The 17786-nt window shown below is 39.9% G+C and overlaps 1 protein-coding gene across 1 annotated transcript; it reads right to left on the minus strand.

Annotated features, from left to right (window-relative positions):
* Positions 1-8172: 8172 nt before the first annotated feature.
* On the minus strand, positions 8173-10682 carry LOC110189329 (serine protease grass-like). The gene is made up of 4 exons (XM_020959372.2): positions 9091-10682; positions 8990-9032; positions 8745-8920; positions 8173-8688 (listed from the first exon to the last, which is right to left on the minus strand). The coding sequence occupies exons 1-4, from the start codon at positions 9305-9307 to the stop codon at positions 8249-8251; spliced, it is 876 nt and encodes a 291-aa protein (XP_020815031.2). The 5' UTR covers positions 9308-10682; the 3' UTR covers positions 8173-8248.
* Positions 10683-17786: the final 7104 nt, after the last annotated feature.

Raw genomic sequence — 17786 nt, forward strand, 5'->3', positions numbered from 1 at the left:
AATCTATGATGTTCCAGAAATCACTAAGGTTCTGAAATCCCTTAAAAATGTTTCTAAAAACAATATAAAGTTAATACAAATTTTTTTAAACATAATTTTGACACTTACTCAGGGGTTTAGAAAACGCTGCTGATTTTCACAACCCGATTAAAATATTGAAAAAAAAAAATTTTTTTAAAAGTAAATACTTTAATGACCTCATAAATCCCAACATTTTCTAATATCCTGTACTTAAGGAAATTTAAAACTTCGGAATATATTTTTTCTCTCCATAGACACTTTATAAGACCATTTAACAATTTATTTCCTCTTCGACTTACATCCTGATGTTATTATTATGAACATAAAATAAATGTTTATGTTAGGTATTTAAACAATAACTTTGACCCTTTTAATTGGTAGCATGTTTTCCTTCTTTTTATGGTATCATGTTTTAAAAAATCAACTTCTTTATAATATAAGCCAAAATCACCCCAAATGGATATATCGGTTAAACCCCTTTCCATGCTGCCACACGGATTGTCATTAAAATGTACAATAAAACTTTTATTGTTTGCCTTATTGTGTGTTCTTGTTTGTGTGTGTGTTTTTTTTTACAGGCAGCCAAAACTAATTAATATTAAAATAGCAGGCTCATAAAGTGATTTTGTTTTTGTTCAACGACAAGTACCTGTGTGTGTGTGTGTGTTTGTGTGAACTGCGTGCGGCCTAAAATTATGCAACGCGTTTTTTATGTTTAATAAAACAAACCCGGCCGGCGGCCAACTATTAATTAACATGTTAATTACAATTTTTCATTGGCATAAATGCGAAAATGCAATTTGTAAAATGTCGCCAATATTAATTTTATTCACTGGCATTTACAGTACATACATATATGTATATATGTATATAAACATGGCACAGAAGGAAGGTAGGGCAGGTGGGCTGACTCCTCTAATCGAAAAACTCGCTCAGGTGTATTATGCATGGGTGGGTGCAAAATATTGTGCAATGGCTGGAAAAAACCATTAATATTCTTATTTGCTTAGCCGATGATGGCAAAATTGTTAGGTGCATCGGCACCGATTTTCCGGGTATCCCTAACGCCATCTGATATATTTTGCTCCACATTTTGATTGGCAATCTAAAATGCGCCAGCATTGAGTTATATACATATATATATGTATATATATATACTATATCGGTGAACGGTGGGGCACTAACCCACCTTTGTGTATGCACAAGCTTGTTAAGTTTTATTTAAATTCGAACTACAGTTTGCTGACCGCGAATCGGCCAGGAACTGAAGCTGGAACCGGATCCGGGATGAGGGGCAGATGGTCGTCCTCGCTCGCGCCTCGAGCGCCGTCGGTCCGCTGTGATTGTCAAAGGATGCGGCTAGGAAAATAATTAAAAATTCCATTTAAATGCAGATTAGCTCCGCAAAATGCAAGAGTACAAAATTATATAGAAAATTCCACCTGATCTGAACCCACACACATTTACCATATACATCCATATGTATATATGCTTGAGTGTCGGCAGCTTTAATAATAAAATGTTGCCTAAAAATATGCAGATCGCGAGGGGACAAGCGGTTTTAGGAAAACGCAGCGAGATGGAAAACGCTTTTCCGTATGCATGCCCGGTCTCAGGTACCCAAACTTCAGGTGTGCCAATTATTGATGAGCGCTGTAATAAAATCAAAATAAGTTTCTATAACAATTGCATTAAATATTGAAGGCCGTTCTGTGTGCTGAGTGAGTGTGTTTTTTGGCGTTAGTTTTGCACTTTTCTAAGCTTTCTTATTTGCATTCAGCATATTTTATTAGATTAATGCAAAGGTGAGTGGGGAAAAAGCCCAAGTATTTCCGCATTTAAAGAGTATATATATTTCTTTTCGATGCATAAAAAATTCGAGGACTTCCCTGAACGAATCAACATATGCATAAAAAACCTCGAAATGGCAATCAAGTTTTTCTGCTGTGACCGCCTCATCTCATCTTTATTGGCAATTGCATTGTTTCGGTTACATTACTCATACGCTCCGTGGTCCTCGTGTTTTTATTCAGCCCCCGCCGATATGGCTTTTGTCAATCAGTGTAACGGCATTTAAATGTACAACATATATATGTATATATTTAGATATACTATGAAGTCCTACGTTTGCCGCATTTCATGCATTTTTATATGTCAAAAAAGAGAGGAAATAAAGTCAAAAAAATGGAATTGTACCATTGGGACACATGCACTGCGGGGTGACTGTAATGGTTACGGATCAGACAGCGGCACAAGCCATCATCGTCATCAATATTTTGTATTTTATTTTATTTTATTTTATGACATTTGCCCGCCTGCACTGCATCAGAACGAACAGGACCTGCATCAGAGTCCAGGACATGCCTGGCTGATTGCAGTACTGCAATTGTCAAAATGTAAATACGGCTCAAAAGTTAATAATCATGCCGATGGCTTGGCCATCTTAAATACAGAGCTATTTTTTAAGGACCTTCATTTGGGTGGGAATATTTTGTATATGATATCCAAAGATAGTGGGGAAATATTGAGAGTTTCTTGCTTTTTTTGATGGCTTTGGTTTATCATTTATGGTAAGGATCTGGAAAGGTTGTGAGTTTATTAATTCATAATTTCCTATCTTCTCTCTTACCATTGCACTATATATTCATTTATTACAAGAAATATGAAAATTTTTAAATTTATTCATTGATTTCTTAACTATAGCCTTAGAATATACTATTATTTATTGCAGGGAACTTGAAAGATTTTAAGGATCTTCAAAGACCTTAAAAGTCTTGTAAGACCTTAAAATATTATTATTTTGTTTGCTTTTCTGAAAGCTTAAAAGCAGTAAAAATCTCTTTACTATTTCTTGTTAAACAAAGACTAGACTAACATTTAAAAAGAATATTTTGAGACATTCGCAAATATCGTAAACTCCTATTTCCTGATATCCATTAAATCCCTCATCCATTAACCATTTACCATTTTACGACTCCTGCAATTCGGATTTTTGATTTGTTTCATGAGTCTGTGGATCTGTCTCTTGATTGTCTTCTTGTCCAGTTATTACTAACAAAAGCCTGCTGATGAAATCAAAATATGGGCGAAGTATTTTCATAACCAGGCAGCGATGGGCCAGGGGAACTTTACAGCTCGTTTTGAAGGTACGCAACGATGTCCTGCGGCGTCCTTTTGGGCCCTCCAATGAACATTTGAAACGAATTCGGTTCGCATTCCGTTCCTTCTTTTTTTTATATGTTTTATATTCTTCTTTTTTATTTTTTGCTTTTTCTGGTACAAATTTCATTTTTGGTATGTTTAGAACGGCCAGGGGCATATTTTATGTACAACTTCAACACTCCCAGGCTGCTGGGCTCCCAGGATATGCCCAGGATATGTGTGTGTGTTCTGTTATCGCACTGCATTTATGTATGGCCGAATGGGTGAGCGTGTGTGTGTGTGTGGATGGATGATGCCTTCCACGTGGGTTACTTAATATACAAAGGCCTTTAATTTCGTCTAAAGCTAAATAAACTTTATACCCTTTGGTATCTGCCGCACATCCACACACACACACACACACACACAGCTGATGCGTATGTGTGGGTGTACACCTGCGGTCATGCCGCCACCAAAGGACCTTCTCTATGCCCGAGTATGTGTGTGTGTGCGTGTGTGTTTGATGTTTGGGCTGCGTTCTTTGGCGCTCTCTCTCTGTTTTGACTGTGTGTCTGCTATTGTTGTTGCTGTTGTTGTTGCAATGTCCTTGGGCGCATATTTGCATGTTTTATTGTATCTGCTCGACTCTCCCAGTTTAGGCCACCCCTGTCCTTCAATCCCTTCCCCTCCCACCTCCCCCACCCATTCGTCAGGACTCAGTGCCTCGGGGGCAAAGCGCCGCCCTCAGTACGCATGTACCTATGTTTTTAATTCTTTACATCGATATTTGGCCGCTGGCAAGTCAAAAACGCGAGCCGCTGCCAAAGGTTGATTGCGGCACCAAGGATAGGGGGGGGGGGGGGAGAGAGTGGGAGGTGTGGGGATTGCTGGAAAAGCGGACAGCGGCACGTTAGAGGCAATTTTCCTCAAAATATGCATGATATGTGTGCTACACCTTTTGTTATGCATTTGTTTTGATGTTGAAATGTTCCCTTTGCCCGCGGCTATTCTCTACATTATTTGCGCTACTTAAAGGGGTCAGAAATTAATGGTTAAAAGGTTGGAAATGTATTAAATAAAACTAATTAGAGAAAATATAGTTTCAGTACTTAACATTTTTCGGTTTTTACTCACTCGCATATATTCTTTTGGAATTGATCTTTATCCCTGGATATCCTTCTGCCTGGTCGAGGGCTAATTAAAAAAGCGTTGCATACTCTAAGGAACCGCAGAAGAAGACCTTTCTTTGGCAGCTCCTTTCCTCCATCCACACATTCGCGCTAGTTTCCCATTACCGGGATGTCTTGCATTCGCAGTGCGATTTTTAATTTGCGTTATACGAGGAGTTTCCTTTTGCCTGGCCCGCGGCTCACATGTGAGCAGGGAGCAGGGAGGAAAAGGACACAGGAGCATGGGGGAAGGATAAAGAGATGGCAAGCGCAAGGAGCGGAGAAGAGCAGCGTAGCGTGACATCGCAGGAGCAGCAAATGTCACGCTTCACTCATTTCCGTCCCATGATGTCGACGTCGTCGTCGTCATCGCCATCGTCATCATCATCGTCGTCGTCGTTGTCGCTGCCTGCTGATGAAGCTCAATGGTTAGTGGCAGTCAACCAGGACTTACCTCCATGTCGTCCTGCTGCCAGCCACCTTCCGGCTCCTGCCTGCCTCCTCCATTGGTAAAGAAAACCACATGACAATATTGGTAGGTTGGAAGGTGAGCGTCGGGGTTGCACTGGGGAAAATGATAGCTACAGATGGATCTATATTATTTCAAATCTCTGGTGATTATTTCTAAAGGATCCTGGTTTTACTCCTTTTCATTAAGCTTGATTCTTGTCTCATTTAATATTTTTCCTCGGTGCAGGAAGCCGGTTGATGTGGCCTGATGGAAGTGGGTGGCAACCCCTCGTTCTCCATTCTGCTGCCACCATTCAACATTCTCCTGTTCTGTCCTCGTTCTCGTTCCCATTCCTGGTTGTGGCTCGTTCTGGGTAGGCAACCTCTCAGCCGGAAGCACTTGAGAACTTGCAATGGCCGGCGGGCATTTGGTGCGGTTTCGTGCGTCGTTGCCCCTCATCGTCGTCGTCATCGTCATCCTTGTCGCCGAGTTCGCGAACTGAAAATTCCCTTCGTTTTCATTATGTTGCGGCCATGTTGTCCTTGCCTCGGCCTCGGCCTGGTCCCTCGGCCTGCTCCATACTGCTTTCCCTGGCTCCTGGCGGCAGCTCCTGCTCCCTGCTCCTGCTTCTGCTCCTGCTTCTACTGGTGATTCCGCTGCGGTTGCTCCTCCGTCATGGTTCTTTTCAGAGACCACGCCATCATTATTATGAACACCGTTATGCCTGCCAGCCATATATTCCAATTTGTTGTTGTTGCCACTGCCGCTGCCGCTGACTCGCTCTTATTCCACCATCGCCAGCGGTACCCGCCTTTGTTGTTGCTCCTCTTGGTGTTCTTATATGACCGCCAAGTCTTTCCCTTTCTCCGTCATATTCAGTACTTTCTTTTGGGGGCAATACATCGAGGGGTATATTGAGTCTAGGGATCGCAAGGATCAGCTTGATATTAGTTTTGAAATTGTTTAACATGAAAACATGTATTTTCTACGTAGTTAACAGAATATAATAGGAGTTCATGGAGAAAATAATCCTAAATAGCTGAGAAATCGGGTAATAAATACCATTAAAGTTGTCTAAGTCACTTAGACTTGACTTATTTTAGTGAAATTTAATATTTATACATTTAAGATTTTCTTTCTCTATTCTAGGGTATTACCTAGCTGTTATTTTACTCCCTCTTAAGATTATTTCACTTGCTCCTTTATTTTCGCTTATTTTGCAACATTCTGTAGCATTGCGTTGACAAAAGTCCGGATGCCTTCGCCTCGTGTGCTATTTATGAGTAATAAGAATAAGGATACCGGGACCACAGTTCACTTACCTGTTACGATTGCAATAAATAAATAATAAATTCTAGCTGCACTCTTATGCAAATAAATAGTTAGACCCTATCGACTAACTAACTGCCCCGCCGCCTGCTTGCCACAATAATAACAATAATCGTGCCACGCTTAGATACCACTCGCACACACACACACACACACAGAGAGAAAGAGAGAGAGGGGGAAAAACGCTTTCAGCCAATTGAGGAGTTTAAGCATTGGGCCAAGTATGAAATTTGTTTGCATATCTACCGGCCGGCCGCCCCCTCACCACTCCCTCATCCCACTAAAATGTTAAGTTGCCGCTGCTTATCTCTCTCTGGCTCTGGCGCTGCTTGCAACATGCGCCGGGGGCCGTTTTTACTTTTTGGTTTTTCGATACGACAGCCGCATCCCCGCATCCTTGCCGCCACCACCCTCAACTTAGGGGGAAGGACCAAAAGCTGCTGCTGCAGTTGGCCTCCTGGGCGTGTGTGGGAGCCAGGTGTGAGGGCGTGAGTCCTTGAATTTTTAACATAATTATTATGTTTTTTTTTTTATAGTTTGGAGAAGGAAATTGTGTATTTTAAAATTATGAAATTAAGATATATATTTTTATAACCTTGCTTGGTATTGTAATCTTAGTCAGAAGCTTGGAAAACAGTGAAGAAGTCACTTCCGACGCCATGAATCATAAATATTATTGATCAGCATTGAAAGTCGAGTTGTTCTAGCCATGTTTGGAAGGAAAAAAATGTTGACCAAATTCTTTGAACATTTTATTAGGGGTTACATTGTTGAAATTGTCAAAAAGTTCAAATAAATTTTCATATGTTCAATTTAAAAATTTTAAGTGCAGGATTTTTAACTTAATAAATATGAGTGTAGGAACGCTTTCCGAATTGAAATTAATGCATTTTTGGCTTTGTCATGATCGATTTTAAATACGCTTTGAGATTGAGTTTTTGGGCGCCTGTTAGCTACCAATATATATAAAATACAAACAATATACAAATATAAAATCCCTTTTTCTTACGCAAAGTAAAATTATTGTTGAAATAATTCCATTTTAGTTTATACATCGTTCCAAATATGCGCAAACTTTTCCCCATTAAGTTCGTGTCACGCTGCCACTTCTGGCATGTGTTAACTTGGCCATAAATACTTTTGGCCTCGCCTGGTGTTTGGCATTTGGTGTCTGCTGTTTGCTGCCTGCTGCCCGATGCCCAAGTGCTTCGATGCTTGGCTTGGGATTCCGGGATGCTGGAACTGCAGGAACTGCGGGAACTGCAGCGACTGCCCGTGCCATGGTGTTTCTTACCTCGTTCCTCGTTTTTGGCATCTGCTCTTTAGCCCTAAGCTGGGATTCAGTTGGTCGGTCTGGTCTCTCGTTCGCTCGGTTGTTGCTTTTATGAAATATTTGTGCTGCAACTTTATTTACAATTTTTTCGGTTATTTATTGTTGGCAATTTATGCTTTCGTTATGCATTTTTCGTTTCTTGTATTTGGTCAGTTCTTGCATTCTGATTTATTGGGAACGGGAGTGTGTGGTGTGTGCGCCGTGTGTGTTTTGTGGGCGTATGTCCAGCCGGAACCCTATTGAAATGAGAACACACACAGACTACACACAAGTTGAGAAAGAAATTTTTTGGCAAATGTTGCTAGAAATAGAAGTTCGACTAAAATTTCATATTTCTTTTAATTGCAGCATCATGCTGGCAAGGTTGCAATTAGTTGTTGCAGTTGAAAACCAGAGTCCAACTCTGAGGCGTAGGCATTAAAGGGGTTTCTAAAAGGTTAAGGTCACATAAAGAGTATTATATATTAAATTCGTTATTTTAATACTTAATTTAGGAAATGGTATCGGTTTCAAAAAGAAAGAAATGTATTCATATATAGCACACTTAAATAATGACCAAATGGAATGCTATGTAAGGAGATAAGCCAATTCAAATGTAAATGTACATATATGAGTTCTCGGAATTAAATAATTGTTTAAAAATTCACTGTAAAATTTATGTAAGCAACAGATAAGCTTTAAGCCCTGTGGTTTTCTTAGAACCTAACTAAATTCAATATTATTACTTGTTTTTGCTTGAAATATATTTTATTCATTCATCAGCTAATCTCTTAACGAATTTCTATAAAATGTATATAGTAGTCCTTAACCGTAAAAGTGCCAATATCGAGTGGGATATCGTGGTTTCTGATTGCCGCCTTGTCGCACCACTTCCCTAATCCACCCCATGTGGTGCATGACATTCGTATAGACCTCCGCAGAGTTACAGTATTGGTGTATTGTGCTCATAATTCCAAACTGAACTATGCGGGTCATACCACCCAACGTTAAAGGGGCTGAGACTGGGCTCCCGGAGTCTCCTTTGCAGGATTTCGAATTGTAACTTGCCGCACAAATGTGAGATCTATCCACTTGGAGGTTAAATATTCGGGCACAATATGAACGATCAAATTGCTGTAAGGAGTGTGTCTTTAAAATATTGCTAGGGCGCCCGTTTTCGGTTAAACCCCAACCGGTGACGGTCAAGTGCCTGAGAGTACTCAAAGGATTGGAGTTAGTCAGCAGGCAAATGGGTCTGATGAAGTCTAGAAAATACAAGTAATTGTATTTTGTAAATATTTTTTTTTTATTCTTTACTCACCTGTATACCGCACCGATCCGGCCAGTCTGAGCAGGGCGATGTCATCTCTGGTAAAATGTACATATCGAGGGTGTGGTATTTGCTGATCCACGGGCACCCGGAGAGCATTTGGCATGCAGCCTCGGGCAGAGCAATCGGTCCGTGAAGAGATGTCAAAATCACCTAGGAATACTTCCCTGTAATCGGAAATTTGGGATAGAATTATAACTAATATTTAATAGCTTAACAGCTCCCAGAATACTCACATAAATTGATATGTCAGACAATGGGCAGCAGTGAGTACAAAGCCTAAAAAAAAACTTGTATTCATTTGTATTTCTTAATTTTGTTGATTTCAAAATCCTACGGTTTGTAATCAACGATCCGCCACAGGCTTTGTTTGAGGATAATACATATGCCATCCAAGGATTTCCAAACATATCGGCCACTCGTCCTCCAGCTATTCGAGGTGACGAACGTCGAGCGCTTGAAATCGAAATGCCACAGTTTGGCTCGAGGAATGTTGCTCCATTTGCCAGGATCACAAAAGGGAATAAAATGATTATAGATTCACCGAGTTTCATGTTGAAACTGAGACTAACTGAGACTCTGTATTGCGATTTCAATCACTTTTATAGTTTAAAGTAATGCTGATTCGAAGAATTTAACAATCTTCAAATATAGATTACAAGTTTCTGAGGAAAATATAAGAAAATATAAGCAAAGAGGCGAGATAAGCATTTGCAATTGACTTGATTTTAGTTTACCGTAGCCACTATTTGTTTGTGTTCTTCTCTGATTAATTACATTAAAGTTTATTTCAATATTTTTTTGTTATTTCGAAATATATTCTCTTGGTTATTTTGAAGCCCATGGGCTCATAACCCCCTTTGAGAACGCTCCTGGTGGCTTGGTACCACCTCCTCCTGAGCACTTTTGAACGTATTTATTTTTCATTTTCAATATTCATTCTGTCTGTTCAATTTTCGGCAATTGTTTGTTACCAAACTCCGTTGCTGGCATTGTTCTTTCGGCCTGTTGTTTCGGCCAGGGACGACAGGCAGGCTGCAATCAAAATCAAGCCATTTGAAAGATATTTCCTCGAATTGAACATGACACATTTGTTCTGCCCGAGCTCCGCTTAATGAAGGATTCCAATTTTGCACTCAAATCCTTGCCGCAGCTGCCAAGTGCCAATGAGTCCCGAGTTAAATGGCAATCCCGATGGGAGTTGTGTAATTAAGGAGCCCGGAAAACGGAAATGATAATAAAGTATCTGTGCCTAAAATCTTTGCTTGATTGAACTGGATTGCAGATGTCGATGGAGATATGCAGAGCTGCAGAGATATTCGTATCTGTAAGTACGTTCGAGTGTAATTTGTGCATTGATTTTATGACTTTTATTCTATCCGCTGGCCACATAAATTCCGCTCTGGCTTTCTTCTTATTTTTATTTTTTTGTTTTTTGTTTGCTGTTGCTGTTGTTATTATTGTGATTTCCGATTCGACAGCCATCATATATCAATGTCGTTGCAATTGATAATGCTCGGTGAGCTGCAGTGTGCCATGCAAGGACAATAAAGTCGGGCATAAAAATCAAAAGCTGGCCGCTGGGCACACATTTGATCTGACATTTGTTGTTTCCTTGTCTTTTGTCTTATTTATGTTTATTTACTTAATGCCAAGTTATCGTATTTAAATCAAATATTTGACTAAAATATTATTTCTCATAATAAGAAAAATGTCGAGTATCCGCCTAAAGCGTTTCGCTTTCTCTCTCTCTCTTTCTCTGTGCGAGTGTGTGCAATTTGCGTATGTGAAAATTTAAATGGAAAATAATCAAGTTATCGCTCGCCGAAGTCTGTCAATCTGCGTTCGAAATGCCTCTATACGGATTTTTGCATATATATGTATGTATACATGCCCTCTGACCCTCTGACCACCGCCCACCCAGGGCAACTGCAATCAAAATTGCAAATACAATAATATGAAAAGCACAATGAAATAAATTGAAATACCTCAAGCTATGTAAATGGGCCACAGCTCCAGCGACCGGCCAGCGATGTCCTGTCCACGCACAACATGACCACGAGCGGGAAAGGGAGTGAGAGTGGGAGTACAGAAAGGAGCAGGTTGGAGCAGGAGAAGGACCCCCTGGTCATACAGATATACCCTCATGCTTGCACACCCCCAAACAAAAGGAGAAAAGGTTGGCAACCTCCTCTTGTGGCAGCCTCTTGTGACAGCCTCTTGTGGCTTCTTAGCCAAAGCAAGAGTTTAGGCCCTAACTCGATCAAATTTGTATCTATTAAAAATATTAAATATTAAAGTTAATATCTAGGATAATAATGTGAAATAAAATTCAATGTAGCCTTCTTAACTTACCTAAGAAGGAGCCTTAAAAGGACAAGAAGACTTACTACTTATAAAATATATTTTATATCCACTATTCGGACTTAAGTATTTCTTAGGTAAGAAAGTACCAAAAGGATCTCAGATAAGTTTCTTAATTATTGTATATATCATTATGAAAAAATGATTGCAATTTTCTAGTATAAATATATATATTTTAAAAGCAGTATTCCTCTTGATAAATAGGCCCTTGGATTTGTTTCTTAAATACTAGATATATTCTTAACTGAAGCTACACAGCTGAAGCATACAGCTATAGCCTAGAGTGCATATATAACAGAGTCGACATGATTTTTATTTAATAATGAATTTATTGACATCATTTTTAAAGTAGATTGTAGACTTGTCTTTCCTATATAAATATTCCCATCGTATTCCCAGTTGAACACCGATTTCTTTTAGGGTATTTCCATGTCAACATGGACCCTTTTTGGCTGGCCAGGTTCCTTTTTCTCTCCTTTATTTTTGGTTTGTTGCCTGATGGAGGTCTGAACGCTGCTGAATGTTGCTGTTGCTGTGTTGCTCCTGCTGTTGTTGGTGCGACGGCCTCGTAATCAGCATTTGTGGCGCTCGAGGTCATCCGCAAAGTCTGCAGGCGATGTCGGAGTCGCCGTAGCCGTCTTCGTTGTTGTTGCTGCCATTGCTGCTGCTGTTGTGGCACATGCAACACGACAACAGCAAGAACAACGAGAGTTCCGTATGACGCCGCTTCATCTTCCTGTTTGTGGCCTGAAGCCAAGTTCTGGGTTGGCTGGAATATTATAATTACAAGCGAAACAGGCCCCAGAGCTCTGCTCTCCTCCATTTCGGTCCAGGCATCAGCTTTGGCTTTGGCTTGCTCTTGGACTGAAGCCGTAGTCGAAGCTGTATCTGTGCACTGAGCGAAAAGTAAACACGAGCTAGAGTTATATTACAGAAAATAGGTATAAAATTGGGCTCAAATCTTGATTAAATATCTAAGGATACAACTGAAAGGTTTGTTATTATTTTCGTAGATTTATATTTATAGTTAAGTTGTTTTTGAAAGGTTTGCGTTTTCCCTTTCTCTGTAGAGTCATATCTGTATCCGGAGCGTTAGCAGTCATGGCAACCTGGTGGAGGCAGAGCAGCCAAAGGGAGTTGAAGTGGGAGTGGGTGAGAATGGGGGTTCCCTGGGTTCCTGATTCCCAAATGAAGTCGAACCAGCGCCAAAGGTGTCCGCGCTGACGTTGTGACAGTTTCAGTTACCGTCTGTTTCGAGGAGGCAACATGCCTGAGAAGCGCTACACACTGGAGTAGGTGTGTGTGTGGGGGGAGTGTGTAAGCTGGTTGCATGTGTCTATGTCGTACAGCTGTTGCTACTGCCACAACTCGTTGACTGAGTGACTGGTTGACTGACTGACATGGCTAAAATACCGCAAATGAAGTGGTCTTAGCCCCTGCTCAATCTGGGGGAAGGAGGGAATTGGAACAGCTTCATTTCGACTTGAAATTCGTGTGAAAATTATTGAGATACATTTCCCCCAGCCATGAAAACGAAGAGTATTTTAGTAGAGTCTCTCTCCCCATAGCCCTTCTTCTACTGCTCCTCTAAGCGGCGGACATTGGCGATTATCTTGTCCACGACTGTGAAACAAATGAGCGTCGTAGTCGCACTGAGCCGGAGATAGTGCCCCAGGGACATTTGCCGCATTGTTGCTTCAAAGAAGATAGGTCTCTTCGGCTTCGGTTTCGGTTTCGGCTCTCCGGTCTCCGGTCTCTCTGCATCCGTATCTGTGGCATCTGTGGCATCATCGCTCTGTGTGTTCAAGGCAAAAAAAGAGTTCCCACATATATGTGAGAATATCGCCCTCAGTTCAATTGGCATCCATCGTTTGGGGTTTTCAGTTTTTGGTTTTCTGTTTTTTTTTGGTAGTGAGACCTTCGAGCCAAGTTAGCTTATTTGCGCTTTGGGAGGCTCCAGCCAAATTAATAAGCTACGGCTAATGGTCCAAACGAAATGCGGAACGGAAATGCCTTTGACTAATTAACATGTCCAATAATTTAGTAATTAATTTTATGGCTTATTAAGAGGTTTATTTTAAGGGGAATTTATTAATTTATTAAATGTTACTTCACTTTTTTATTTCTTATTATAGTTAATTACTTAATTCATATTCAATGGGGTTTTCTACTCTGTTTTCATGTGTTACTTAATTTATCTTTGAAGTATAATAATTTTAAGATACAATTGAGTTCCCAAACGAATGGGAAAAAATCCCTGGGAAATACCTTGATTTTCAGTTGCAATTAGAGTTTTTCTCCCCAACCCCCTCCCGGCGTTTGGAAGCTTTTCTTTCTGGGCGCTGTTTGTGTGGGGGAGCTGGGGAAGGGGACTTCGGTCTTGTCAGGCCAGTGGCCAGCGGCCAGATTTCATATTCGGATAGTGAAAGAGGAGAGTTGAGAATAAGAAATAGCCCGCCGGGCATCCGCAAGATACTCTACACCCCCTCCTCTCACTTCATAGATACTCCCCGCATTGTTTGTGTTGTGTTTACGTTGTAAATGGCAGTTGCAATGGCCCCCTCGTCTGAGCCTCGAACACGTTCGATGTTGGCTGCCAGAGTTTTTGGCCAAAAGCCGAGAAGTACGAGTGATTTACGAGCATCTTTAGCGGCTCACAAAAATATTTTCAAATTACATAAATTGTGCCAGAATTTGAGTTCCTCCCCCCAGGTATTAAGTCCACGGATTAAGCGGGCCGGGGGCCAGTGACATTTATTTGATGTCAGGAGATACGAAGAGATATGGAAAGGGAGGTGCGGCAGGTGGATAAAGAATAACTATCAATCCATCTATTTTTGCACTCTGCCCGGCCTCATTCATTCCTTTGACAACGGAATTTCAATTTGCGCCAAGCGTTGGCAATGTTTTTCCAACACGCGCTCGCCGGCAATTTAAATTTATGCATGAACATTTTCTAATACCACTTAGAATAACAGAAATAATTTATTATTTTTAACACTTTACAATTTCGTTGCTGCTCGTGGTTGTCTGTGCGAGTGTGTGTGCTGGTTTTTGGTTCTATTTTGGCCAAACAACAAAAGCTTAATATTTGTTTTTCATTTGTTAGCGCGTCAGGTGTGGGGGGAAAGCGCCGCCAAAGGAGGCGTTAGACCGCGAGTCCGATTCAACACTTTGGTGGGTAGCGAAAAACAGCAGGAAAAATAACAGCGAGAAAACAGCACAAAATATCCATTTATAAATATTTTACAATAAATATTTCGGCATTGAAATCGGAACTGAATAAAACAGTGCGGCACTTTTATTATTCAAATTCAACATTTTTCAATTAAAAATGTGTACACTTAGCAGTCGGTCGCATCATGTAGTAGAAACACCTCATTGGGAGTTTTTAAAGGGTTTATCTTGGCAAGATATCGTGGAAGAGTATATAGACCAGGTCGACCAAGTAAATAAGCTCAAGGCAAGAAAGTTGTACAAAAAATTGTTGTAAAAAACAAACAAGAATGGAAGCTATCTTCGGCACGCCGATGTTTACGTACCCTTACAGATAGAACTTCGATTAATATGAATTAATAAAATATAAATTATATATATTATAAAGCAATAAAGTAATGCCTGTCTTCATTTTATTCATCTATACTTATTATATTTACAGTTTTACATTCACAGTTAAACATTTTCCTCTATATCTAACGATCGTTTGTACGGGAGCTATATGATATATTTATTTAATAATTATTTATAAAAGATATATTATATAGTCAACCGATTTTCATAAAATTAAAATTGAAATTCTAGTATAATATATGGAAAGTCTATATCTCAAATTTGATGAAAATCTGTTGAAAACTGGATAAGTTTTAATTTTGATCGTTCCTATGGCAGGTATATATACGAGCTAGAGTATATAGAAGAGTAACTACAAAGTTTCATTCAGATAGCATCAAAACCCGTTTGCGTAGAAACGGACAGACGGATAGACGGACAGACGGACATGGCTAGATCGACTCGGATGTTGATGCTGATCAAGAATACATATACTTTAAATGGTCGGACTAATAATAATAAACAGCTTATATTATTATGTATTAACTAGCGACAAAAAAGAGACATTCTATACAATCTTCCTGATTCAATCGACTCTAGTGTAACAAGGGCTGCTTTGTCGTGAATTTCCCATAGTGTCCTGCGGGCGCATTTCACACATTTTCGCATTAATATGCAATTAAAATAGAATAGTTGCAACTGTTGCAACAGTGGCTGTCGTGACAGTTGTACCAGCGGCGAGCCGTCCGTGTTAGTTGCGCAGGCGCAGATCCTTGGGCGATTCTCCACGACCCATCATCCGGCAGATCGCCGCCGGTTATCCTTCGGCTTCTATCTCCGCCTGCTTCCGTGGCGCCCCAGCTCCTTCTGCTACCCCTGCTCCTGGTTCTGCTCCTGCTCCTGCTTCGACTCCGGCTCCTGCTCCCTCGGCCGCTCATCAAAGCGTCTAAGTCCTGCGGCAACATTAACACAGCGATGCGCAAGGACTGCGCTGTCGCTGGCTCCGTCGGCTTCGCTGTCCGCCTCAGGACATTTTTTCACGCAGCGACGCTTTTTCAGTACAGTTATGCAGCGACTGCGCTAGCGACAGCGGCGGCAGCGCTTCTCATCCGCAACTCCTTCAACTTGGTTCCGTACTTAGTACATAAGCCGCTGTACATAAACAGATGTACACTGAACGAAAAGTTATTTATGATATAAGAATAATTATGGTGAGAATATTATATTAGGTAAATAGTCATTTAAATCCATATTTGTACATATTTATTCATATAACCTTTTTTATATATTATAGAAATGAAACATAAGTATTTCAGAAGGGTCTTTCTTAATATTAAGCGTTTTATTCTACTTAAAAATTAATTAAAAAGGCTCCTATTTATATTGAATTTATTATTATTTTAATTTTTCTATTATTTAGGGCGCACCATAAATCCAATTTTTGGCGATAACGATTTTTAAGTGTACTTTAATTTTAGTATTTAAATTTTAGTAGCTTGCCATGCTATAAAAGACCCATTTCCGACTCTATAAGTCAAATATATTCCTGATCAGCATCAGCTGAATCGATCTAGCTATCTGTCATAAAATATAAAATGTTCGAATCTTTTTAGATATTTTACAAGCGTTAAATTTTTTAATTCCATATTCTCAATTTGTTAACCTAACAAAAACTATCACAAAAAAGTTTTCTTAATTGAAATTAAAGCATTTTTGGCTTAGCTATGATCTATTAAGAATTTGATTCCCTGGTCTCATATCATAATGAAAGAAATAACATATTTTGGCTTCCTGAAGTTAGCTTTCTTTCATATTATTTAAATAAATTGTGGATATAAGTACTATTTCCTAAATAAATATGTTACAATATGTTCAAAACCAATTGTAATTTTGATATTTGATGTTTTTAGTATTTCTTGTAAGGCCCCAAAAGTTTGTCTTATTTCTTCCAGTGTAGCCACTGCTGACGGCCATTTGGTATGGCGCAACTAAAATGCAGTTGTTGTTGCTTTTTTCGCCTTTTCCCCGTATTTGTCTTCAGTCCTTGCTGTAGTTGTTGCTGCCGCTTTGGCATTGTTGGCGGTTCTTTGCCATCGCATTGCCGGTGGCTATTTGAGGCAAGAACTTGGCTCGCGGGCTCCGTTGGACAGAAAAGGAGCTGACAGGACGACACAGGACTCCGGCCGACGCGACGACTGACTTGACTTGACTCCATCTCTGACTTGAAGACGGCTTTAATTGCGTTTGAAATTCAGGGTGAAATAAATATATATATTTTTATAAACTAAAGACAACCGGAAATTGAATTGATTCCATTAATTGGAATGGGTTTTTGGGGGGGGTGCCGGCAAAATTATTTAGAGAGATGCCTTGAAACGCACTTTGATTTTGATTTTGTTGTGTGCAACTGTCAGTTGCATAAATTTCCAACCGAATGGCCTCGCACAGAGAGATAGGGGGAAGTGGAAAACCCTCGTTTGTTGCGCTTATTCATTCATTCGAATGTTAATTAAATTGTGTTTAAATTGCATCGACTTTTGACATTTCCATTGGCCTGCTCATTGAAGCGCATAATTTGATTCAGTTGAAAAAAAGTCTCGTTTGTGAAATGCATCTCAATTTATAGCCTTTGACTGAAGACATATATTTATTTATTTTTTAATGGGAAATGGTAGTTTTAATTATAAATAAAACGCTCTTAATATTATACTTCTTTGAAAATCTTAAGATCTGTCTAAGAAAATATTTTCATTCGTTCTTTATGGTTTAAATTCTAGCTCTTAAAATTATTTAAATATTTTCCTTCACTTTAATATCTTAAATTCCTTAAGGAAACCCTCTACTCTGTTCCATTTCCAAGAAACATCGTCCCACATTTCTCGCACATCTTTCGGGCGGCAGACAAACAAAATGGTAGACAGGAAACGTCATCAGCAATGCGGCATGAGTTCCGTTAAATTTTTGTGAATGCATTTCCGTCTCTGCACGGGAAATTAAAACGCTGCCTATGCGGCGTATGTGTAATATTGGCACGCAAACAAATAAACACACACACACACACACATCCTGCGAGGAGACAATGCTCCCTCGAATGCTGGCAGATAAGCAGCGGCTCGTAGT

This window comes from Drosophila serrata, unplaced genomic scaffold (genome assembly GCF_035046125.1).
Source record: "Drosophila serrata isolate PLE 108 unplaced genomic scaffold, ASM3504612v1 contig_240, whole genome shotgun sequence".
NCBI lineage: Eukaryota > Metazoa > Arthropoda > Insecta > Diptera > Drosophilidae > Drosophila > Drosophila serrata.

Bases quoted from the DNA above. Each gene is read 5' to 3' on its own strand.
- LOC110189329 (XM_020959372.2), bottom strand. From the start codon at position 9,307: ATGAAACTCGGTGAATCTATAATCATTTTATTCCCTTTTGTGATCCTG. The intron at 9,033-9,090 runs GTAGGATTTTGA...GTTTTTTTTTAG, and splicing joins CGGATCGTTGATTACAAACC to GCTTTGTACTCACTGCTGCC. The intron at 8,921-8,989 runs GTGAGTATTCTG...TTCCGATTACAG, and splicing joins TGTCTGACATATCAATTTAT to GGAAGTATTCCTAGGTGATT.